Source organism: Chaetodon auriga, chromosome 14, assembly GCF_051107435.1.
Source record: "Chaetodon auriga isolate fChaAug3 chromosome 14, fChaAug3.hap1, whole genome shotgun sequence".
Taxonomy (NCBI): domain Eukaryota; kingdom Metazoa; phylum Chordata; class Actinopteri; order Chaetodontiformes; family Chaetodontidae; genus Chaetodon; species Chaetodon auriga.
This window is the reverse complement of record NC_135087.1, coordinates 21,055,895-21,081,606: the sequence shown is the minus strand read 5'-3', so window position 1 is coordinate 21,081,606 and position 25,712 is coordinate 21,055,895. Positions and strand designations below refer to the sequence as shown.

Genomic DNA, 25,712 nt, shown 5'->3' with positions numbered 1-25,712 from the left:
CAGACTTCGCTTTACTGTCAGTCTATCATGTTGGAAATATAGCAAACGTTGCAGTGCAGCCAGTATCTCAGGCTTTTCAGAAATATGTAGGCAGATTTTAGTACTGTCAGTCATACATGACTGTACAGTTTTCTGTTAACTTGCCAGTGTTTTTTTAATATAGTGAAGCCAGATAAGTCAAACACAGCCTGACCTACTGACATGGGCCCTGGTCTTAGTCTTATTTTTATCTGATCATTCAATTAAATAATCAGTAGAGTACTTGATTAAGAAAATATTCAAGAATTGCGCCCCGAAAATACTAATCTTGTAAATACTTATCACTACTAAAGCAAGACTTAAATAAGGAGGAAAAAAGCAAAACGGCAGAATGCAAAGTGCGTGTGTGTCTGTCTGTGTGTGTGTGTGTGGGTGGAGGCTTGGTGGGCTGGCCTAATTGGGGAGGGCAGATCTGGGGTCAAGAGTAGCAGATGGTGGAGGGAGCGTGGACAGGACACCTTCCACCTGCCTACAGGGCAACCTAGGGTGTGTGTGTCCACTCTGTATGGGTGAGACAACTGGGTCAGGGCAAAGAAGTGGGACACACACACACACACACACACACACACACACACACACACACACACACAGAATATCAAATGAACAGTGATAGCTTTCAGACTGACAGCACCACCATTGTTAGATGCCTTTATAAATACGCTGAGTTGCCAGTTTATTAGGTACATCTAGCTAAAATGAATACCACAGTCCTGCAGCTAATCCTTCCTTCATGAAGGCTGTACTGCTCAGTGTTCAGTGAAGGCAGGATTTATTGCAGGAATTGTTCTCTGTGAACCATGAATGTCACAATTTCATGGTACTAAATCTATCCATTTTTGAGATATTTCAGCTTGCACCACAGGAGTGGACCGATCAACAGGGAGCTACGCTGCTGTGACTGTGAATTCATTTTCTGTTTAGCTGCTACAAATATGTTCCCAAATGTGATTAATGACACATCTGCTTCCTCTATAACTGAAAAGTCTCATGTATTTTAGGATAGTAGGAAAATTGTATAGCATTAGCCTGAAAATTCACTATTAACCCAAACTCCGGATCACATGAGGATTCTAACATCGGTTTCTACCTTGCTTCTCTTTTTTATGTTGACATACACCACTACAGCAATTTCAATACTCAACCAGCCTCCATGTCTGTTTGTCTTCGCTTTGTTGTAATCCAACTCACTCGTTAATCAAGACATTACATAACAAGGAGGCTGACTGGTTGAGTCACTTAGAAATGCTGGATGACTTGAGTCAGTGTCGTGAACAGGCGCATCCTTTTAGGATATGATCACATGTTAATGTGAATATCCACAGCAGATGGAACATTTATAAGATGTTAGAACAGCACAAATGGCTGATAGTGAGTCTACAAATAGTTCTACGCAGTAGTCTATAAACATTTAGAATTGAAATAAGCAGAGTGGGTGTGTAGGTGTGACCCCTGTGAAACAGCTCTCCAAGTCTCTGTTCCCATATGTCTATTCAGAATCACTGAGCACCTTATAATAGATTTACATCTGCAACACATTTTCACTGACTCATCCACAGGCCAGAGGCCACGAGCACTCACATCTAATAAAGCTAATATCCTCTCTATGTACATGTGTGTGTGTGTGTGCGTGTGTGTGTGTGTGTGTGTGTGTGTGTGTGTGAGAGAGAGAGAGAGAGAGAGAGAGAGAGAGAGAGACTCATCTCACATCTCATCAGATATTGCATGTACTTAGGCATCACTATGGCAACCATACAGCTCTTTTAAATCCAAGGAGTACGTGTTGGAAATGTTTGTGTCATTTCTCATGAGAACACGGTCTAAAAATAGTCCCAGCTGAAAATCACATCCAGAAAGTGCTGAAAAATCATTGATAAATGCTATCAACAGGTTCTAGGTTAATAAGAGGCCAGTTAGTACGCAGAGGTGGTGATACTTTGGTGATGTGAGATACTGGTGAATTGCAAACCTTGTCATTTATACGTTGTACAGCGAAGTCTGAGAATGGGAAAATAATTGTAAAAAAAAAAAAGCATAATTAACATGCATGCTGCATGTGTAGTTAATTACAAAGAAGAACACTAATCAGATGTTATCAGTTCAAATCAAGAACGCTGTCACTGTGATTATTAACAGGCTTATGGCAGCATCAGCGCACATCTTAGCTAGACGAGCCATTTAATATTTTCAGAATAGGTTGGACTACTCAGACAAGTCATCAACTGACAAATGAGTGGTACTCTACACAGTACAGTAATATTTAGAATAGTACCTCGAGTACTTCTTGAAAAAGTACAGTTTTTTTAAACAGGGTCAATTTGCCATTTGTATGGTTTGTGCATATGAATGCATAGAGGAGTATTTCAGGGATGTACTGAGAACCATGTTGATGGGACATTCTGAGCATATTCAGAGTCTACAGCCGTAGTACCTCTGTGATGCAGCAGCAACATGCAAATGATAACATCAGCATGCTAACATGCTCATAATCACAATGCTGATACGTTGATGTTAATTAGGTGTGATGTCTATCATGTTCACCATCTTAGCATGTTAAGTGCTATGTGTTTTGCTAGCTATGTTTAGGTAAACAGAATATTCATTCATTCATTCATTCATCTTCTTTACCCGCGCATCCCATTTCGGGGTTGCAGGGGGCTGGAGCCTATCCCAGCTAGCAATGGGCGAGAGGCAGGGTACACCCTGAACCGGTCGCCAGCCGATCGCAGGGCAACATAGACAAACACACAGACAGACAACCATTCACACTCACACCTAAGGACAATTTAGAGACCAATTAACCTAATGAGCATGTTTTTGGTCTGTGGGAGGATGCCGGAGTGCCCGGAGAGAACCCACGCATGCACGGGAAGAACATGCAAACTTCACACAGAAAGGCCCTGCCCGACCCAGGGTTCGAACCAGCAACCTTCTTGCTGTGAGGCACGCGCACTACTTGCTGCGCCACCGTGCCGCCCTAAACAGAATATAATGTTGCCAATAATGTAGTCAATGAGTTCACCAAACATTTTCTGTCAATGACTGATTTTTTTTTTTTTTTATCAATGATGGAAAAATCTGAGGCATTTGGACATATTCCAACACTGAGGGCGATCTAATGGGGCTAATTTCCTGCCAAAACTTAACAAAACAAGACGTATTACAAAGTCCTACAATTAACTAACAAATAACAGTGTGATTTACAAATGCAAAATGCACTTAGGAAACATACATATAATTCTGTAAACACATATTTGTAATACGTCATGCTTCAAAAACAGAAGTATGGAAACATATTCGACAAAGACTCCAAACGCATTTGTGACTTTTAGCACAATCTTTCTGCCGTGATTGTTCTAAGGCAACTTTCGAGGCTGTAAAATGAAGCCCATCGCAGGAAGTGCCAAAAACTGCATTTTCTCAAATGGCCACTTGAGGCTCTCTCCAAAAGCCAATCAATCTGCATAGACCACAGGTTTAAAGTTATGCATAATTGTAGACTTGGGTGACTTTGAGTGACAGCTAGCTGCTCAGTTTCAGCTTCCAGGCTTCATTAGCTCCGCCTCGTTGGATTAGCCAGGAGTCTGGCCCTGCCAAGACAGCAACAGCCGGAGTCACTGTCACTGAGCGTCACACTCGCTCTCCAGAAACCCATGGGTGACGTCACTGAAAGGTTTGTGCCAAAAGTCACATATTTTTTTGTCTTTGGATAACATATTCCTTTGTACTCATAAGGCATGTTGTAGTTTTTATGCATGTTTGTTGCTCCCTGCTTGTGATCCCATTCCACTTGCTGTCAGACAGATTGATAATGATGTTTTTTTCATTTGTTTTTTTTGTTTTGTTTTTTAAATGACTCACCATGGGAAAAGATTCAATTGTCACTGTCTAGACTTGGTAAGTCTTAAGAATGTTAGAATTTACCTTGATGCAAACACAAAGGAGAATCCTGGGTAAGAAAGCATAATAAAGGACAATACCTACCTCAGGGGCAGAGGCTCTGGAGATGCCACTTTCACTGTCTCCCTCTGAGAAAGAGCCTGATTCATCGCTGGAGTTGCCACCACTGGCACCAAATCCCCGTTCACTTTTGATCTTGGTGCAACCCTGAGAGAAGACCACCTCTCTGCTGTGGGGGTTTCTCTGCTCCACTACCCCAGCCAGGCAGTGAGACAGTCTAGAGGTGGAGCCTGAGTGCGGGGATGAGGAGAAGTCAAACTGTGGAAGGCTGGAAGGTGAGCTACCACTGCCTGTGTCCTCTGGGTAAGAGAATGAGGAACGAGAGCTGGAAGTCTGGGTTCTGGGCTCAGAAGGAGGAGGGGAATGGCCTGATGTATTGATGGGAATAGGGCAGCTGCTGGTGAGGCATGACCGACCAGGAGAAGGAGCTTCTACCTGCATCAGGGTTGAGACTTTTTCTCTGAACTTCTCATCCATGTAAGAATGGGCCAACATTTGACGCTCGCCAGCTGCTGAAGAGAAAATGACGCTGCATCTGTCTAGCTCCCCTTCTTGTTTAGAGGAGGCAGCTTTGGACACTGGCCTTTCCACATTCTTGCCAATGCCAGTCAGCGCTGCTGGTATTACATCTGCAATGCCAGTCTTGAGGTCCACTTGACCCAGAGATTCCCTCTTATGCCTCTGCTTGTCTTTGACCAGTTCCCTGTAGTGGTTGAGGGACAGTCTGTTGGTGAGTAGCTGCTGGATGGTGGTGCTGGGCACGCCACTGAGGTCCAGGCCACCTCTCTGGAGGTAGGAGCGCAGGCAGGAAGAGGGTGAACCTCTGCTCGGAGAATGCTCAGCTGCTACTGGAACCCCTTCTACCTCTAGCTCCATCTCCAGTACCTCTTCAGTACACAATTCTTGGTTGCAACCACTCCTTTCATCTCCTTCATCCTCAAACACAAATTGTTCCTCTTTGATCCTGGAGGGCGTAAGAAGAGTTTGGGGAGCAGCACCGCTGTCTGCGAGCTGTGAGCTCACAGGGCTGACTGAGGTACGGTTGGCCAAAATGACATCATCACTGCCATGATGGTTTTCTCCATTGTGCTTGTTGTCACAGATCTGGTACTGATATTTCCTGTATTTAGGACATTGAGAAAGGTCAGCGGGAAGTGATGCAGTGCTTGCTACATGCTGCCTTGTCTCTGAAGAATCATCCAAAGATATTGCCTCAGAAAAGACTGTGTCCTCGGCTGTGATGTCATCATCATAGTCCACCTTGCTATTACTGGCAGTTTGGTCGTCATTCTGCAGCTGGGCTTGAAGGAACCGGAAGCAAGAGTCTTCCAAATTGTGAACACCCAGGAAGTCAGCACACAGGATGACCTCGCGGATGTTTTCCCGACTTAAAACCAGCTTAGCTGTGTAGGCAAACTGGAGTAGTGGAGCAAAACCCTTAGCTGTCACCTGTAGAGAGGAGCAGAGAAGAAATCTCAAGAAGTGACAGATGAAAGAATGGTTTTCCTGTTCAAATGAGTAAATGTAACATCGAAAAAATCCTGTTTTGTGAAGCAGCAGCTCCAAACGAAGGCATCAGCAATGATAATATCTGACATGCACAAAGTCAAAACCATTATGCAGGCCAAACTCCCCTTTTTCAATTTATTGTTTCTTATACAGAACTGAGCAGTACTGTCAAAATTGTAAGCACTGCGAGACGCCTACCTAACAGCCTCCAACTTCTCCAGGGAAATCAAGTCCAGGGTGTGTCTGGGGGCCCTTCTGCTTTAAGAAACTATTTTTAAGCTTCAAGTCTTTGGTCGTTGCTAATACAGACCAGGGGAAATCATTGAGGGGGCTGAAATGACCTCTAGTCTATACTGACAGTTCACATGGAAAATTTAGTACAACCCATTTCCAAAAAAAATGGGACACTGTCTAAAATGTAAATTGAATGAGAATGTGATGATTTACAAAATGTCATTGTTTTTGAAAATGATATCCACATTTAGAATTTGATCTCAGCTACACATTTCAAAATGAATTCAAATTCATTTTGAAAGTGGAATGTTTTCCCATTCTTGCTTGATGTACGACTTCAGCTGCTCAACAGTTTGGGGTCTGCTTTGTTGTATTTTATGTTTCAGAATGCAGCAAAAATTTTCAATCAGACCCATGCTTTTGGAATACGGGCAGAATGTGGTTTGGCATGGTCTTGCTGAAATCAGCATGGCCGTCCCTGAAAAAGACGTTGCCTACTTGCTCCAAAACCTGTATATATATTGTTTAGCATTCATGGCATCTTAACAAATGTACAGGTTACCAATGCCATTTAATTTTGAATTACCTGGAGAATAGATGGAAATAGAACTAAAAGCCTTGTTTTCCAATCTCATTCTTGTCTAATTTGTGGCTTGATAAAATCATCAATCTCAGTACCTCATATCGCATGCAGCCCAGCAATTTCACCATTAAAATCATTGGGTGCAATCGCCAACTGGTGGTATGTAGGCTGTATAGCTACTGAGGCACACAGACAAATCTCCACCCGCTTTTGCAGATCTCTGCCATGGCAGAAATGTAGCAAAGGTCACATGTAAAACATCGAAAGGCCTGCCTGAGTTGTAACTGACGACTTGTGTGTATTTCCAGCTTTTGGAGCAGAACACATTCAGCCATTAATGTCTATGGACGGATTTACAGATTTGTCTACACATTCACAAATCTCTGTATGCATTTAAAGATTCTTTAACTCACTGACAAATCTTATTATGCACACACATGGTTGCACAACTCTCCGCTCACATTTGTAAACAGTGTTGGGCCAATAATGGCCCCATAGACTTCAACAAAAAGGTGGTGAGCTGGAAATGGATGAAACGGAATTTTACCCCACAAGCAACCAATCCACTTTTTTCATAGTCAGTGTTATTTGCCATATTCCCACTTTATTAATCTTACATGTCTTGTACTCTTGCCTGGATCCTTTCGCTCGTTCCTCCTCTCCCACCCTTCACCCTCTCATCCCCCCCTGCTTTCTTCTTGTTCCCTAAAGTCAGCATGGCTACTATGTGCAGTGTGTCTTCATACATGTGCATGTGATGGAGCGGATGCTGAGAGTGTGCGTTGTTCCATGCATGTGTTTGCTCTCTATATTGCTGTGTGTGCACATGAATATATGTGTGTGTGTGTGTGTGTGTGTACTGGTGTGCATGTAAGCCTATTTTCAGCTAGCGTCAGCAGCTGCTGCCTCCTGTGCAGAAACACATCTTTGTAGGCAGCCAGGAGAAGCTGCACTCCACCCTCATACCAGTCTTACGAATGACAGGCAGCAGAGACAAAGATGACATCGGAGGGAGATGGGAATAATCAATGATTGATCATTAAGCACTTCACATCTAGCTTTCACCTTTTCTTTCACCTTAACTGGCTCTAAGGTTAAAAAAAACATGTTGTTCCACTCTGCTGGACAATACGATATATATTGCTGTGATATGTGAATCCTTTTGTCCACTTCCTCCCAATTCAGCTTGACATATTTGGCATCTTTAGCAAATGTGGGATCTTCACTGGAATTTAAAACAGAGTTCTGTGGGTTTGAACAATTTTCTGTTGGCCCACTGGCTAGTCAATAAGGTTTAAGGAATGAATACCAACTCATCATCAGAAGATTTTAGAAAGGGAATCAATAATCATGTATTGCGTTACACAGAGCTATATCATGACTTATTTCAGCTTGCTCAGCTCTTAAAAATGTAGAAATTTGGGAGCTGTGAAGAAAAATGACCTTCAATACGTGGTCAGAAATACACAGATCGTCTCCACTGGATGATCATCATTTAAAAGAGGGAAATTTTACGGCTAAATCAATTCCTTTCAATTACAAGGATGAAGTACATACAATTAATAGTAAATTGACTGACCTGCTGTGCCTGGTGTGACCAGACCTTAATATAGAATCAGTGTAATTATGTGGTTAATTAGGAGGAAATAGACTCGAAGTAAAAAGCAAGCTTCAGGTTGCAGCTATTTGTATTAAATGGGAGTGAAAAATGAGTTGTTATGCAGCTGGTGAAGAGAGCTTTATTGAAGTGTATCAGTTTTCTCAGGTGCACACTGCACATGAGAAAAGAATATGATTGGTGTTTATATTCTCTTATTCAATGTTCTTTATTGCCATTTTACAAGAACCAAGACAACTAATGTTTTGTCTACCGCCAGAGGATAACAGTGATATGGCCATGTCCTTAGTCATGAAAATACTAGATTTCACATCCAAATTTCTTGAACTCTGAGCAACAATGAGATCCAGTCATTTATTAGAGGGTGAGCAGAGAGGATGTGGAAAATAAAGCCATGTTGGAGTCATTCGGGATGGAGTTTGAAGTGGTGGAGGCCTGTACGAGTGATTACTGTATAAGGTAGAGTCACACAGACATATTAATCAATATGACAGATATGGGCCATTATATGGTAACATCGGCCTCTGGGATCATGAGCTGTTCCCTGATCAGCCCCAGTGGTGAATGGAAGTGGCAGCAACTAACAAGGTAACTTCACTGATACTCATGCCCAATGTGCTTTGATAAAGAGATTCATTTGCGCCAACCCTGCTTCTCTTTTAGCCTCATCTATCCCAGACAGGTCAAGCTGCTCGTGTCCAGCACCCTCCAGCCCCTGCTTCACACTCATACTCTCCTGCTCATTCACACTGCCAGCAGACCAAGAGATCTCGACCACAGTCGAGATGGATCTAAGGAGCAGAAGATAACAGTGTCTGAGGAGGGTTCACTTCTACTGTGCTGGCTCTGTGTCAATACTGTAAGTCACTCCACTTTCCATTATGCTCCACTGGCTCCCTGCTCCTGCTTGCATTAAGTTTTAGTCTCTAATGCTTGCCTACAGAGTGGCCACTGGCACAGCACCCACCTGCCTGAACTCCCTCGCGCAGGTTTATGAGCCTTCTCATCCTCCACGGTCTGCAAATGAACGACGACTAGCCCTGTTGCCACTGCGAGGCAGGAAGCCCTCCCCCCCTTCAAAAACCATTTGAAGACCTAGCAGCTCTTCAGGGAGTACTGACTCACATAATGTGCTCCTTGCCTCCATCCTTCTCTCTCTTGAAAAAGCAACTTGTATGTTATTTCATGCACATGCTGCCTTGTGGCACTTGAGAGAGGTGGATCATGGAACTGAGTGGATTGGACCATATTTGAATGTCAATTTGGATAAAAGCGTTTATTAAATGACAAACTGTAAATGTAATGTAAATGTGACTAACACCCAACTGGATCAGACCAGATTCCCTAGCAGCTCTGATCATGTGGTGCGTCATCATCATCATCATCATCACAGAAGGTTTCTGAGGCAGACAGAGGGTGAACAGTGCAGGAAAAATAACATGTATTATTAAGTGGTGGAGCATCTTGCCCATGCTGCTGCTCTTTCTGTTTGCATCTGTTCAGGTCCTCTGGTCTAATTATCCTCAGGTCCTTTGAAGATCCGGTCTCTCTTATTGAATAGGAAAGTATGCATGCTGGGTAGGTTTTCTATTATATGAAATAATAAATTATTACTGCAGTAATGTTGGCTATAGGAGGGATAAATACAACAACAAGATCCCAAGTTACAATAAGAATATTTATACTATTTAAGCACCACATTCTAGTATGTAATATCGAATATCACTTTTAAGTAGTGCAGTATTTTCAGCACACTGGAAGCTACTAAAAATAAATAAATAAATAATATCTCCATTCGAGATAAAAGTATGGTGAGTGAATTTTTATATAACTTGTTCAAATTCTATTAAGGTTTAAATTTATTAATGGCTGATTTGAGTGACAGCTATCTGCTAAGTTTCAGCAATCAAACTCCATTCGGTCAGTCTCAACTCCACCCACACTCCACCCCCGTGCCCATTTTTGGATTAGCCGGCAGTTTGGGGGAGTCAGGCCCTGCCAAGATGGTGACACCCGGAGTCACTGTCACTGAGCTTCACAATGGCTCTTCAGAAACCTATGGGTGATGTCATGGAGACTACGTCCATGTTTTACACTGTCTATCCATACTAATCTCTTATCCCACTGCTAGATGGCATTGCAGCTGCCTCTGAAGCGTGCGGTGCTCTGCCAGGGTTAGGGGTGGCAAAGCGCCATGAGGACATCTTGAGGCGAGAGGGACTGGGGTCTTGGTGAGGCTCACAGGGCGATCCACTTCTCCTTCTGCTGCAGATCCTGCTTGTGTGTTTGGTGTTTGGAGTGATTGGAGGCAGCAGGGAGAGAGGCGGAGGGTTGTGCATGGGTTTGCACAGCAAGCAAGAGCAGCCTTCGTCTTTGTGCGTGCGTGTGTGTGTGGTATTACCAGTTAGTAATAACACTGCACATGTACTGGATTTATTGTAGTGCATCTTCAAAAAAGGCAAATGTCTTTGAGGCAAGATGAAGGTGGAGTACTTTGTAAATGCTTCACCGAGAGACTCACGATGGTGGAGCAGAGCGCCGAGTTACAACGCTAGCAAATGTGACTGGCTGACAAACTCACACTGCCCCATTGAGAAGAAAATAGCTTGGCCCATAGTGTTTCATTTCAAAAGCCCTGCGCTTGGACAGAAAATCTATTCTCCACTGTTGGGAGACCGAACGTTAATAAGAGCACAGCGGAGCGCTCCACTCTTTTCACCCACCTCCAGTACCCACACCAACTTCTACTTTTATTAAAACATTTATTTTCATTTCATTATTCTCATGCAGGCAGAGGACTATATTATGTTTCTAAATCAACGCTGTTATCCTCTCTGAATGAAAAAGGTGCATACTTTCACACACTTTTCTCTGCTTTTTCTGTTCATCAGATCGTGACCTTCATCAACATGAATGCTGTTGGACACAGTGTACTTTCTGAGGAGAGACCTACCAAAAATCTGCACCCATACCCCCCCTGTACAACTCACTGCAGCGACTTTTTTCTGTCTTCTCATTGTGGACCTTTACCTTGTCTGGCAGGTTAATGATTGGCTCCACTTCGCCCAGTGCCCCGTTGTGCCCCAGCAGGGCCTGCAGGAAGTAGCGGCTACTAGCAGCGAGGACGGCCCTGTGTGCGCGCACCTCCCTCCCCTCCACCAGTACCGTCACGTCGCACAGGATGCCCTGCCGCCGCTGCTCCTCCAGGCTCAACAGCACATTGGAACAGTGGACCTTGGATTCGTACACGTACATGGGCGCTGCCGCCTCACCATCCTGCTCCTCGCCTGCCGACATCACTCCTTCTAGCACCCTGCACAGACGAAAGAAAGACAGGACATCATGTCAGCTAGCAATCTACATGACGATGCAAAGCCTACCTACCTGAGGAGCCTATGAAATTCTAGGTTTTCTATAAGGTTTCTGAGAAGGTATTTGAACACGACACAAAATCTAGTGGTAAACTGCCATGAACAGGTTGAAATGCTAAGAGCATTCTTTTGTTTGCAGGAAGATTACCTGAATAGGATTGGGGGCAACATGGGGGTTAAGTATAGCAGTATTTTTAAATGGCCACTGCTCCTCGAGTCGGCTGCTAACAATTGCAATTCAGAGGCATTGTGAAGTTGTAGCAAAAGAACACGAAGAGCCTGCAAACATCTATTAGTGTGCAGTGTATTCTGTAAGATTTGCAGTATATGTTCTTCAAATCCAGGTTCCCATTTCAGAATCAATCACAATCACCCACGAGGCACTGTGGCATCATCTGCAGATGCTACCCAAGCAACAGTACTGACAAGCCCTTGCCAACCAACAATGATAAGTCCAACCAGAAATAATGAGCCCTTTTGGGAAAGTGGTGAAATACAAAAAGGATCGTACGAGAGAAAAGCTGATGGATAACAAATTAGTCGAGCAACAGAAAATGTATTAGTTAATTTAATGAACTGAAAGAGCAAAAAAGCATCTCAATGTGAGGATTTGCTGTGATTTTCTGTGTTTAATGTAAACTGAATAGTGAAACACTACTGAAAAACAAACTATGATAGTTATTATGATATCTCAAAATAATCAGGACTTTTAGAAGGACACAAGAGGGTATTTATGTAGTTATTCGCTGCAGGGTTATTGTTCCAAGTCGTGTACAATCACAAGAACATTCATATTTCCACAAATAGATATTAAAGAAGCAGATATAAATAAATATAAAGCAGCTTCCACACAGAGTACAGGCAGCTCTGTCCATTGTGTTTCATTTCAATGCTGTGGTACATAAAGCCCTGACACAGACAGCTGAGCATGCAGTCTGTCTGTCTCATCAGCCCTCAGCTTTGTGTGTGTGTGTGTGTGTGTGTGTGTGTGTGTGTGTGTGTGTCAGCAGGCACTGAGGGGGCTGCTTTCTGCTGATTCATGGCTTTTGAAAAGGCAGAGCCCAGCAACTGGGGGCTTGCTGAAGCAGTGTTCTGGCTTTTCTCCCTGTGGCCCACGGGCCAATCATCTCAGCATTGTAGATCATCTCCTGCTCCCCCGGAGGAACACTTCAGGCTCAGACAGTTCTCTATCGCTTTTCATGATGCTTGCGAATTGTTCACGATTTACCCGCTGCACGACTCGGTTCATAATTTTGAGCTATTCTGCCTGCTCAAAGTGAAAACAAAGAGAGAAAGAGAAGAACATGTCTAATCATCTGCTGTATTCCTCACACTACGGGCTTGGTTTACTCTTACTGTATTGTACTCTACTGTATGCTATTGTACCCGGCTTTTGACCTAGCTGTGTACAGCCATAGTCACGATGAGTCTTCACAGTATGGGTGACTCGTGGTTTGGGACCATTTATTTTAAGGCACTATCAAGCACAAAATAATACTTCCTCACAAACAGTGCAATGTGATGTGATTGTACTGTTATGTGAGTAACCATCAAGCGCTTTTAAAGGGAAACTTTGCAGAGTTTCAACCAGATTTGTATCACGACAAAGCGGGAAGTGGAGGCAAGTGAACTGTGTTAAACATGTTGCCTACAGCCAGAGTTGTGTGCTGGATGATGCGAATCTGGCAGTTGCCCGCTATAAAGAGTGTAGAAGTTGGACCAAGAGATTGGCCCCTCTGTCTCCTCTCTCAGATGGAAAACTCTGAGCAGACTGTGAAACTAGGCAGTGTTGATAAAATATGAATAAAAATTCTGGTAGTGCATTGTGAATTTCTCACCTGAAATGTTTTCAGACACATATTTTAGTGTACTGCTATAATACAGGAAAGTCTGTCATGAGGCTCCCATCGGATAGTCAAGCACTGGGCTCAAGAGCTCTGCAAGTCAAGCACTGTCCAACCTGCAGTGCATCACTCACCCACGTGTTTTTTTACTCCATAGACAGCCCAGTTTTACGAAAAGACCAGTGTAATACCTTTTGAAGCACGTTTAACTGGTTCCTGATGGTTGCAGGAGAAAGGTCACCAAAACCAAGAGGATTCATGGGGGGCTGTAGGTTCATTCAGTGTTAATGTCTGCGGTCTAATTGCATCCAAATGATATGATATTTTATAATTTTACTAACTATGCTGTAAAGTACTAATTACAAACTAAACAAAATGAATCTGTAATTAGTGCTTTAGCACAAGGTCCTATTGATGAAGTTTTATCTGTAGTTTCAGCCGCATCTCGTGGTCTTCATTAGCAGATCCATTCAAGGATGAAGGCCCAATAAATTGAGTTTGTGCTAAGAATATTTTGTCGAACTAATTCTGCCAAAAAGAAATGTCAAATTTGGTCCAAAAATATACTGTGGATGGACTCGATCTGCTGATGAAGGCCACCACAGAGCTCCTAAAAAATGTAGAGCGGGTGGAGCTCTAATGTCAACTATCAACTTCGAGTTCAACAAATGTTCGGAAAATTTTTGTTTCACACTGAAAAGCAACAAAGCAAAAAGGTTTCTTTGCACTGAACATCAATTTAACAGCAACCTGTGTAATAATAATATCCAAAAATGAATACCAAAAATATACTGCGTCACTTATATCAGATCAAGGATAACCCTGCAGAAATAAAATATGCAGTAATACCAGAACAAACAAAATCATGGATATTATACTTCCGTGTCTTTAAGGCCAGAGCAAATACACTTCTGTTACACTCGCACCAAACTGCAGAGTACCTCTTCAGAATTTTAAGTAGCAGCACTTGAGCAGATAAGTAGCTACAACCAATTGCACCACAAATAGGAAAATGGAAGGAGGTGATTAAGGAAAAACAAATGGAGATGATAATCATTAGGGATTGAGTTGATTTATGTGAATTAAGATGGACTAAGATAGGGAAATGATCATTATACAGAGAAGTTTTGTCTGAGAGCTATTGCTTTAAAATCACTGAGGATAAGAAGAAACTCTGTCATTATACTAATATGCAGTTTGGTCCATTTACAGCTGAACTTAAAACGGCCCTGTGATGATCACATGAGACGTGAGAGCCAGAGACAGCAGCTCTGCACAGGACTGACTATACCATTACAACAGTATGCAGAAATGATCTGGAGAAATTGCATAAACATTTCCCACTTTCCACATTTCTCACTTCAAATTAGCCCAGTCTGACGTTTCAAGCCTTGCTTCGCCATGTTTTGCTCTCCCCCCTCCCCATCACGCCGGCTAAATTGTTCAGAGACAGTTGAGGGGCTTTGGTAAACAAGACATTGCCAGTGGTTTCATCATCTTGGCTGGGCTGTGGTTTAATACGTGTGAGGAGAGGATGGCATGTTTCAGCAGCAGACTGAGCTGACAGGCAGCTAACTGATATCCTTAATCCCCAAACTGTAAAATTACAACTGAAGAGCAGTTTTTCAGAGCGTAACTGAGCGAAAACAACCTGCCTGAGTGAAGAACTGTAGCCGCTGAAATGCTGTATGTGAAGCCATATAATTGACTATGTTTAGCCGGTTATTTACAATGAAGAAAACACAGGTACAATAGCTTTGGCCCAGATACCCATAAAGGGCACAGTGGGAGCATGCTCTCTATATATGATATTGCTTTATTAAGCTCTAAAGAGCCATAATGATGAAGAATTGAACTGCCACACTGGGCCACTTAAAGAACAGCCAGGTGCTGTGAACAGAGCTACCTGAACCTTGTTAGAAAGCAAGTGTGTGTTGTGTTTTCTGACACCAGATTTTGTTTAATGTACAGCTTCGTGCTTGGGTGGTGATTTTATTCATAAAAAAGAAAAAAGAAAATCCTTTGTTCTTCAGACCTGGCTGATGTTACCTGATTGCAGATAAACTGTGTATTGGTGTTTGTGTCGGCCAATGGAGACCCAGAAATGTCAGCACAGAAATGATAAAGTAGGTTTTTAGAAACAGTGTTTCCATTACAGACACAAGCATTTACGGATGGTCATTAACTGTGTTTTGACATTTGCTGGTGCTGTCCGGCACACCTGCCAAGAGGAGCTCAGGAGGTCAATCATGACAAATACTGTAATGAGAATCCAAGATGGGGAAAACACTTTTAGAACATTAGCAGCTGTGAACAACTGGAAGCATGCTGGGGACAGTCAAACACCCCACCCCAATGATTTCCATATAGTCCCACTGTTATCTGGAGGGTCTCTGAGAACTGTTTCTGCACCCTTTAAGTAAAACATCAGTCAGACCTGAAGGATCATGACCACCCTGTCACATAAAGGATATTTGAGAATGTATCTCCTCAGAACACAGAGCAAGCTGTTCCACACAAAATGTTTGAAACATCTAAACACAGCTCTAAAGTCACAATCAACGGGCAAACCACCCCCTAGTGAAGCAGAGCAGCAGGAGTTACCTCCTGTCCAAGTGGCACTGCCAGTATTTCCCATAATACAGTTCTCTGTGGCTGCTCAGCGCTTTGCCCTCATCAGCCAGTTGTTCCGTTAACCTACATTCAACCCAGCAGAACCATCAATCAAACACAGACATCTAAGGCCATTCAAACCCCTGAGACAGCCAGAGACGAGCAAAGGTGCCCACAGGGACACACACACACACACACACACACACACACACACACACACACACACACACACACACACACACACACACACACACACACACACACACACACGGTGCAGCCCAGCAGGCAGAGTAGATGCATCCAGGACTAAATTATTAATCACAGGAGCAGCAGAGCCCGAGACCAAGCAAGGATCTTGCCCCAGAGCTGCTGCTTCACACCAATATTAATTAACAAACACTAATAATGCACCAATTTCACTATATGTGTCTGTGTGGGTACAGTCCAATGGACTGCTATGGCCTACTTTCCTATCATCTCCCCTGCCCTGAATATGTCTTTTTTTTTCACTTGACGGTGTCTGTGGGGTATACTGAGTAGTGCTTATATAGATACTATATATATGTGTGTGTGTGTGTGTGTGTGTGTGTGTGTTACGAGTTTGTAAATCTATGAGATGAATAAAGAATGGTGAGCTCTGTGAAAACATCTGATGACATGTGTTTGCTAACAGCCCTGCCCAGCTTGAATCATTTATGAAAACAAACTTCATGAAAATGTTCAACAAATATTCCGAATCCTGCATTCAGAGGAAGGGGGACGCAAAATACAGTCCGTGAAAATGAAAGTCAGTGGGCTTGTAAGGGCTGAGTAGACGAGTCTGTCTGTTGGCATGTCTCCCTGCTGGACTGAGACCCTGTGTTTTTCAGCGCTGCTACGCTCTCGTCAATCAAGCCTCTGCAGGTAATTGGCTGACAGGGGAGGGTCATCACATGATTACGACGGTCTTTTCTGCTTTCTTACACACTCTGGTTCACTCGTGTTGGCTTAAGTTTTAATAAATGACTATTGTTTTAAGTCAGTCTCTTGGGTGGACTCCCTCCTCGTCACATTCTCTGAGCCAGTTTGTGAAAAAAGGGATTATGCAAATTGGGGGTCCTATTTTCATGGCTGCACAAAGACCAGCACAAGCAGCGTATTTTCCTGACCTTGAAATTCACTTTGTTCCTTATGTGTGGTATTTTGCCGCCCAGTGCAGAGCGCACAGTGCACGGTGAGAGGCAGCGCACAGTGAGCTGTTGGTATTTTTGGTGGAAAATGTGTCTTAAGCATTGTGCTGGGAAACCACATCCACTTCACTCAGCTGCTGCTTCGGCAACAGCAAACTGAACACCTACATGTACAAAAATGTTTAAAATGTAAATGAACCGTTTAAATTAAACACTCTCCAACCAGTGGATGCGTTTAAATCAGCATCAAAAAATAATGTTCAACGTGTGTAAAGCAGGAGCTTGAGTATCGGCTGTCCTCAGCTGCTGTATGAAAAGCCTCTCCTGCAGTTCCTGAAGGCAACAGGACAGAAAAACACTGAGAAATCTGCAGCCTCTGACTGGAGACGTGCTGCGTCAGAGTGTAGCGATTACGCACGACGACGTCCACTGTTTTAACCTTCATTAAATCATGTTCAGACGACACCAGACCGCCACACACACCTCCCTCCACACACATCGGACAGGCCTGTCATAACTCTGCATTCTGCCCACTTGTGCAGGAGACATCGGATTACCGGAGGTCATTAATCCTGCGTGTCACAGCCTCCTTTCATTGTTTTATCGGTTTTATTGTTGAAATGCACCAACCAGACACTGCTGTGTCACATTTTCAAATGTGGGAGCAGCACATTACATTTATTCTTTTTGCTGTAGTAAGTGTTGTGACAGGTAAAAGGTTGCAAATGTTGCCATGGATCAGGGAAAGAAAAGCCACTATTTGACAATTTACTATGTTTTTACAAAAATATTTCCCAGTATTGTTGCATGTTGAAACACCCACCTCTGCTGTTGTCTACATGAGCCTACACAATGGTGGCATCACAATGTGCATCGACTGGACGGAACAGACCACCATCCTACTGCCCAACATCTGTCAACTCTTCAAAAGCATGCACTTTAAGCACATCTCTGACTGAGACTGGCACTTTCAGGTTACTGTACCCTGAGACGATGACTTCTGTCTGTATGATGCTTCCAGTGTGTGCTACAAATATTAACTGACCCAAATAATGTGACACGCCACAGTGTGGCTGATGCATGTTACACGATTACAAAGCCTTATCGTCAGCATGCAAATATGCTCACACCAAAAGCTGGTGCATGTCTGAAAATGGAATGGACACACATTTAACAGATAAATCGCAATGCACGTGAAACATGCAACGTCACTGAAGCTCCCACTGACGAGATGAAAACATCGGATCAGGGTGGAGCGATGAGCACACTGAAATGAATCCATGATTCCATCCAATATGCCTGCTTGCTTGTTTATTTGTCACTTCAGCAGATGAAACTCATGCAAATAATGAAACTTCATATAGGGAGGACATTTCTTCAAAGCAATTAACAGCTAAAGATAGCACTCCATCCTGGCTACTTCACCAGGGGCCCTCCTCTGGGAGTTCCTGAGCTCCGGAAATATCCCATCATGACATCAGTGTCTCCCATTCAACAAAGAGCCTTTGTTGAGAAAGCAGCTCTGGGGAAGCTCTCACTTGCACTGTGGTCATTGAGAGCCTGATAAATGACCTCTGAGGTCATTTCCAACAGTGTTTGTTCAACCCTCATCCTCCATCAACCCTGTATAACTCATCTTACCATTGTCAAGTGGAATTGGATTTAGTGAAAATGAAACCCCTTCATCCCTCAGGCGTGCAGCCAGCTCTCCTGAAGAGTACTCATATGTCAGAGGCATACTGTAGCAGGCCTGGAATTAAGTCATTTTTAGGGCAAGGCCGCTTTGGCCTTTGATAAGTACAAGTTTAATGGGGCATCGCAGCCAAAATGTAGGGCACCAAGGCCAAAAGCAGTGGTGCAACAACAATAACTCATAACTACATTATGAAGACAAAACATTGCACTATAAACAATCAGGATTCGGTGTATTAAAAAATAGTAGAGCTTATTAAAATGTAACCTGAATGTCATGTCTGACCTTTACACAAATGCTGCCTGAGTTCAAGATAGGGAAAGCTGAACTGGCTGTGTGGTAGAAGGGGCATTCTGGCCACACTCCTGGGCATCCGCAGCATGGAGGCGTTTGGCTGTGGGATCATTCCTGCCGTGTGCGAGGGGCAAGTAACCTGCTGTCGGACTGAGAGGTTACGGGCAGTAAATGGACTCTATGGCTTGGAAGATGGTGGAACACTGATGGAGGAAGTCATACTATGCGCTGGTATGAGCAGGAGGGATGAGGGAAATGGCTGCAGGTGTGTGTGTGAGTGTGTGTGTTTAACCAGGGATTAAGTTACAATCTATAGCTGCTGAATAGCTGACCTAGGTACTTTGGCTCTCATGCCTTCTCACTCCCCATCAATACCTTCACCTTTTATCCTACCAGTGCGCCCACACACACACAGACACACACACACACACACACACACACACACACACACACTTTTAACCAGATGAAGGATTTTAGTCATTGAGTGTCTGGATCTTAAACTGTTAGAGAAACAAGTCCTGATTTTTATCCTGAAAGCTGCTTTATTCAGAGTTTTGATTACCAGGCCCGTCCTCTGTGGATAATTCGGCTCCTGCTAAAAACCTTGTGAATGATCCGGTGAAGAAATGCTAACCTAATAACAAGCTGAGCACCTATAAACTGGCTCACAACTCCTCCTCACTCCCTGCATCCATTGGACACTGCTGGAGAAACACCAATCTTTAACCTGGAACTGCTTCATTCAGTGTTTTTACCTCTACAGATTAATCAGATCCTGATAAAACCCCCATGAACAATGAACACTGAAGGAATCCTAAATGACAATGGTGGGTGTTCACAACATCATCAAAATCCGTCTCTGGTTCTTGTTTTGATTGAGACCCCGAACGGCACTAAATTACATATTGTGTGCTGAAGCCTCTCAAATCAGTAAGGCTCGTGTACTATTATTTCAAGGAATTTCATGGAAAGAAAACACCCCTCATTATATTGCCAATTACAGAGTGTAAGGAGGGGTGTGATGGCTTCCACAGTTTAAACAGCCATGTTCATATTTCCCATTTAGAAGTCACACCCCTTAGGCTTATAGTCTGATCAAATGTGAAGTAGAGTCTTCTTTCCCAGGGTTATTGTGTGGGAGTGACAGTAACAATGTCAGTCAAAATGAAATGTTGATGCAGGCCCACAGAGGTCTGCTGCTTCATCCCTCTCACGTCATATATGAACAACTTTTCTTTTGTTGTATTACAAAAAAGAATATGTCAAACAGCTGCCAGCTCTTTTCACCCAGACGGACATTGTATGTGTAAGCGGAAGCACCGACATAGTGTTGCAGGTGCACGTGGGTCAAGCAGGACCTAGCAGAGCATTTGCCACTCCAATCTGCTTCCATCAAGAGACCATTTGTAACCATGAGAAGAACACTTTCACTACTTGGGTGTTCAGGAGAAGCACATTAAGACATTTCACTGCCTTCAACTCTATTGCCAGACAAGAACACTGATACTGTATGATTCAGCAAAACCCAGGATTACACTCAAGTACAGAGTGTTTGTTTTTACGTCTAATGCCGACGTCAACATTTTCACTGTCTATAATATCTTTGCAAAGCAATACAGTATGGTCGAGGTTATAGGTACTTCTAGTATTGTTGTGCTAGCAAGGTAGTCAAGTCAGGCGCTTGCTCAGTCTATGGCCAGGAGATGTGTGCCTGTGCATTGACGCCCATAGTGAAAACAATGCCCCAGGCTTAAAAAAATGTGATTAGGTTACTGGAGTAACATTTAAGTGGCAACAGCCTGTTGGTAGAAACATGGTTTGTTGTTGTGGAACTATTCATAGAACAATGCATGGGCATTGTGCAGGGCAATTCTATAGTACATATCATTTCTATTATATAATTCCATGTTTTTACATAGAATTTAACATTTGACCCAATAAATATAAGTATAGATTAGCAAATTGCCCTGATATGTATGAATTAAAATGAAAATAGTTCAGGTTCCATTGTACAAATATATTGCACACTCTGTGGGTCTCATGCTTTTGCAGCAGCATACTTTATAACTACGTGTCACACTGAACCATGTTTTAATTATTGTCCCAGTGAAACCACGAAGCAATCAACCACAAGTCAGCCTACCACAGTAACCACCCTTCAGCTGACCCTTAAGTATTCCAAAGATGAGATGATCATTTCTGATCTATTAGGTATTGAGCATCAAATCAGTATTGTTTTAGTTTCAAGTATGGTTTCAGTATTGAGTGTTCTGATACTAAACTTGGTACTAGAACCAAAGCCTAAATTTTGGTGTTCTGACATTACATTCACATACACACACACAGGGTAGCAGAGCTCTCAGATAAGCATGTTGCTCAAAAACACTTTGGCAGATGGACGCGAGGATCGAACCACCAACCGTGTGGTTGATTATTCGATAACCTGCTCAGAGTACCCTAAGACTGAAAAGTTGCTCCTGTCTGAATTAAGAGAAAGTCTTAAACATTAGGGCCCTGTCAGTCCTAACTTGAAAACTGCTATGTGTGATCTCAAAGAAAGACCATCAGTTCTAGAAGCCGGTCCTCAGTCTGAGAGCAGAGGCAGTCCACAGCAGTGCTATGAGAAAAGTCGAGGTGTGCTGCGGGACTTTGTGACAACCATGCATTATTATTGCAATATACAACTCGCAGTGAAACATCAGCCTTGTCTCTGGAGTCTGTGTGAGGAGGCATCGCGGTCAAACCTGGGATGAACTTTCGAGTTGTCTTTCATTTTGTGGTTATGAACTGGATTGAAACTGAACTGTTTTGGGGTCATGGGGAAAACAAAATAAACTATTTACCAAATTGTGGGCTGAGTATTTCACACACACACACAAACACATATACATATACACACACACTACCACTTTTCTGCCTTGCCCTCTTTTCAGTTCCATTACCTCATGTGACCTGTCAGGTTTTAAATGGGTGAAATTTCATGTTAAATGTTTAATGAGGAATGTAGTTGTTTTCTCAAAGTTAATTTTGCAGAGATATGAACAGGGAAAAGGTGTGGTTTGGGTTACTCAGGTTGTCGTCAACGTGTCGCATCCCACCACGATGTCGGTAAAGACTCATTTCTGTAATTAGTCTGATCGAAAGGAAGCCTTGTTAGGTGTTAAGCTAACTGGCTAGCCTCACTAGCTTGCCCTGTGTTACTGTGAACACAGTTTACATGGTTTCAGTTTGGTATTTTGTCAGTAGTGGTTACTGACAGTTGATGTTTAGTATTTATCCAGAAATAAAAAAAGATCTCATTTTACAGTCCTTTAAATGCTTTTAGGTAAGTTATCAGGAACAACAAATATGTGATAACTGTGTGTTTGTTCAGGTCCAAATCTTCTGTCATCGAGTTTCAATAAACAGAAAAGGAGGCTTTGTTTTAGTTTTGTTCCATCCATATGAAATAAAAATGTTTGTGAAGTCTGAATGGATTTATAATTGCAGAAGAATCTATTCGTCCACCCCCAGCCCCAACCCCACTACTTCATTTTGACAACAGTATGGCCGTACATGCTGGCCCTTGAAGAGGTTAAAAACAACAAAAATGACAATATCAGAAAGAAAATCTAAGAGATAGAGATGTGTATAGAGACATGTGAAATGAGTAGACAGGCTGCTAGATTAGAACAAGAGAGTGAGCCAAAAATAACCCAGCGGACCAGCTGAAAGGATGCAACTGTTTCCCCCAGTCCCTGACTGAGTTTAGACATTGCAAGAAACTGAACTGGGATTAGCCCGTAACCAAAATGGACGTGGCAATGTAACTGGCAATATTCCATGCATTGTGTTTAAACATAGTCGGTTGTTACTTCTGTAACAAGTGCTGCCTCTAAACTCCTGGCTGAACTAGTTGAATTCTTCACAATGCTACAATTGTGCTGCTGGTCTAAAATACCTTCACTGTGTGCATTGCCTTGTTTCCATTTCCTTTTTCTGGTTCACAGCGTTTGTTTCGGTCTCAGTGCTAACACATGCCAGTTAACTCTTAAGTGTTAACAGTTTAAGGCTCAGCTTGCTGAGCTTCTTAGAGGATTTCTGCACATTTATGAGGATCAGGATACAAATGACAACACAGACTTTGCTGTTGAGGTATTGCCCTGAGACCTTGTTTGCTTTTGTCTGGTTCACACAGGGACCTAAGGATGGCAGTATCGCCAGACGTTCAGACCAAACACTGCACCGTGGGAAAAAAAACACAAAAGAGGCAGAGATGAAGGAACACATACAAAGAAGGCCAGCTGAGCATGTTGGACACCAAAATACTGCACAGTGGTAATGGTATGGCACAGGATTTTACAACTCCGGAAAGTTATGACAATCTGAGCCAAAAACTCCAAGAGATCACAAGAAATACCTAAATCTAATGGGCAGATTGCCATGAAATGTGCTGAGCACCTCCATGCTCCCCGCATAATGAACATTATTATTTTGTACCTCAAAGCCTTTTCCCAGGCATCTTTATGACAAACATTTTATGTTTTGGACCATTTAGGGATGTCAGTTTCGCTTAATTTTGCTTTTAATAGCTCGACGCCTATTGACAGGTAACTAAGTGGTTCATTTGAACTGAGAAGCACTCTGGACTGCATGTCACACTCAAGGGTTCCATGAGGAAAAATTGGTGGGAGAAATTCCAGTCAAATGTAATCTGTGTTGTGTGGGTCCTTGCAGAGGTACACCTTTTGGTTTAACCAGAAACAGCTGTTACATCATTCTCGCCAAAACCGCCGCACTCCATTCACAGAAACACATTCGTTCAGACTCGAGAGAAACAAAACTTAAAACTAAAACTCATCAAAACCTTCATGGTGTCCCACTGGCCCAACAATCACCACCAGCTCTGGTTTGGTTAAAATAACCCTTTAATTGAAATGGGATTCGAATCAGGAGTCACAGTAGCTCTCGGTGGCAATAACATACTTTTTCCCTCTGCATTAACCACACTGATTAGTAGCAAATGGTTCTCAGCCATTCAGCACACCTGGGTGATTGCGTGACTGCATTCACACTGTGTAAATTAACCCATAGGCGACGTGCGTAATCAGTCAAAAAATATTTCTGGTGACTAACTGATAAGTGTTAACCGTTGACACCCCCAGTCCTACGTCTGGTAAGCTTGGAAAAATCATCATTGTTTTCTGTTCTGTCCGTTATTTTTATATAAGTAGGCACTATATTTGAGATGACTGTCAGTATTTCTTCTTGGAGCTTATGCAGACTTTCACAGGACAGTTACACTGGAGAGGAACAGTAGTGAGCACTGTTACAAAAGCAGGAAACTCCACCATTTGGTGCCTTTAGTAGCATCAGCAGTGGATGGCATAAGCTCTCTTTCTACTTCCTTTTCACACAAAAAAACCATTCATCAATCACTCATCAACATGTCCAAACAAAGATCTCCATGCTTCAGCATTTAAATACATGGGAGTGTGAACATATACAATGTCAATTATATGATCACATCTGGTGCAAGGCCAAATGTGTCACATCAAAACTGCAATAAATGAATAATTTCTGAGAGGAAAGCTCTCAGTTGCCAAATGAGTCATAAAGGCAGGGATGTTGAGCAGAGGATTGTTTCATCTCCTTCACAAGGCAACACTGCGTAGGCGTAAAAATGAAAGTACACATGTGGGCTGCTAGACGCCCACAAAGTTTTCATAGAGGAAAACCGGCATGATTAACATCACCTTTATGAAATTGTGATTGCTTTCAGTGTTTCAAATGTTTTGCATTGAAGGAAAGGCAAAAGCAGCATTGTGCTGCTGGAATTATACGCCACAGCAAAGGAAGCTTCGGTGACTCAGATGTTGATCTCATCCATACACTCAGGGCTGTCCTGGATACTCATTTCCCATGTTCCTCTGCAGTACGTTGTGTGAACATATTATCACTCTCCACACAACTCCTCCTGTTGTCACACTGAACGTTGTGGTGACGCCACTAACCCAAAAAACCATTGAGGACAGTTCTGGTGCAATGGATTTGATTTCACCTGTTTGACCGTTACAGATGTAGCGGCGGAGGACTTTCTTTCCCCGGGGAGCTCCTCTATGGTCATCTGTGTTTCCTTACACCTCCATTTCCTCCTTTCAGCTGGGAGGCTGGGCTGACATCACCTTGCCTCAGGCTGCTAGGGAAGCGTAAATTGGATCAGGCTTGTCAGGTTTCAGGGAAAGTGAAGGTTTTGCTGTGTGAGTCATGCTCGGGATGGGAATGCTGGAGAAATTCAAATTTACTACTCTTGGAAAGCTGCCAAATCAAAGAGAAACGAGGAGATGGAATAAAACAAAAAAGAAAAACTCTTGACTCTAAATATAAGCCCTTAGTGTTTACTACTGGGTGTACATATGACACTGCCTACGGTCTTACAGCAATTATGAACAAGCTTTTTCATCCAAATAGCAAATTAAAGACAAGCTTTTTTCTTAAACCAACACTTGGCAGCTGTCTCTGCTGATACTTCCTGCTGACAACCAAAACAATCAGAAAGATCATGAAGCCCAACCGTCAAGGGGCCTCATAACTTGAGTATGCACAACTTGAAAGATGCATACACCACTTCCCACACAGAGGTTTGGGATTTCTGAAAACAAACTGTGTGCACCTGTATTGAAACTCCCCTTGAAGTAAAGTATGAATGTTTTGGAGACTAGGAGAACTAATAAAGAAAACTGGTTAGGTGTATGCACCAGAACACTTGGTTAGGTTTAGGAGAAGATCATGGTTTGGGTTCAGGTGAT

General features: G+C 42.9%; 1 protein-coding gene across 1 annotated transcript in view; it reads right to left on the bottom strand.

The window, feature by feature from the left end:
* The window catches only part of LOC143331581 (transcription regulator protein BACH2-like), a 48,957-nt gene that overhangs the window by 10,433 nt on the left and 12,812 nt on the right, over positions 1–25,712 (bottom strand). Inside the window, exons 2-3 of the mRNA XM_076748606.1 lie at positions 10,971–11,253; positions 4,021–5,445 (exon numbers count right to left, since the gene is read on the bottom strand). Of these exons, the coding sequence (XP_076604721.1) occupies positions 4,021–5,445; positions 10,971–11,237 (1,692 nt within the window). The 5' untranslated portion in view covers positions 11,238–11,253. The remainder of the gene's footprint in view (positions 1–4,020; positions 5,446–10,970; positions 11,254–25,712) is intronic.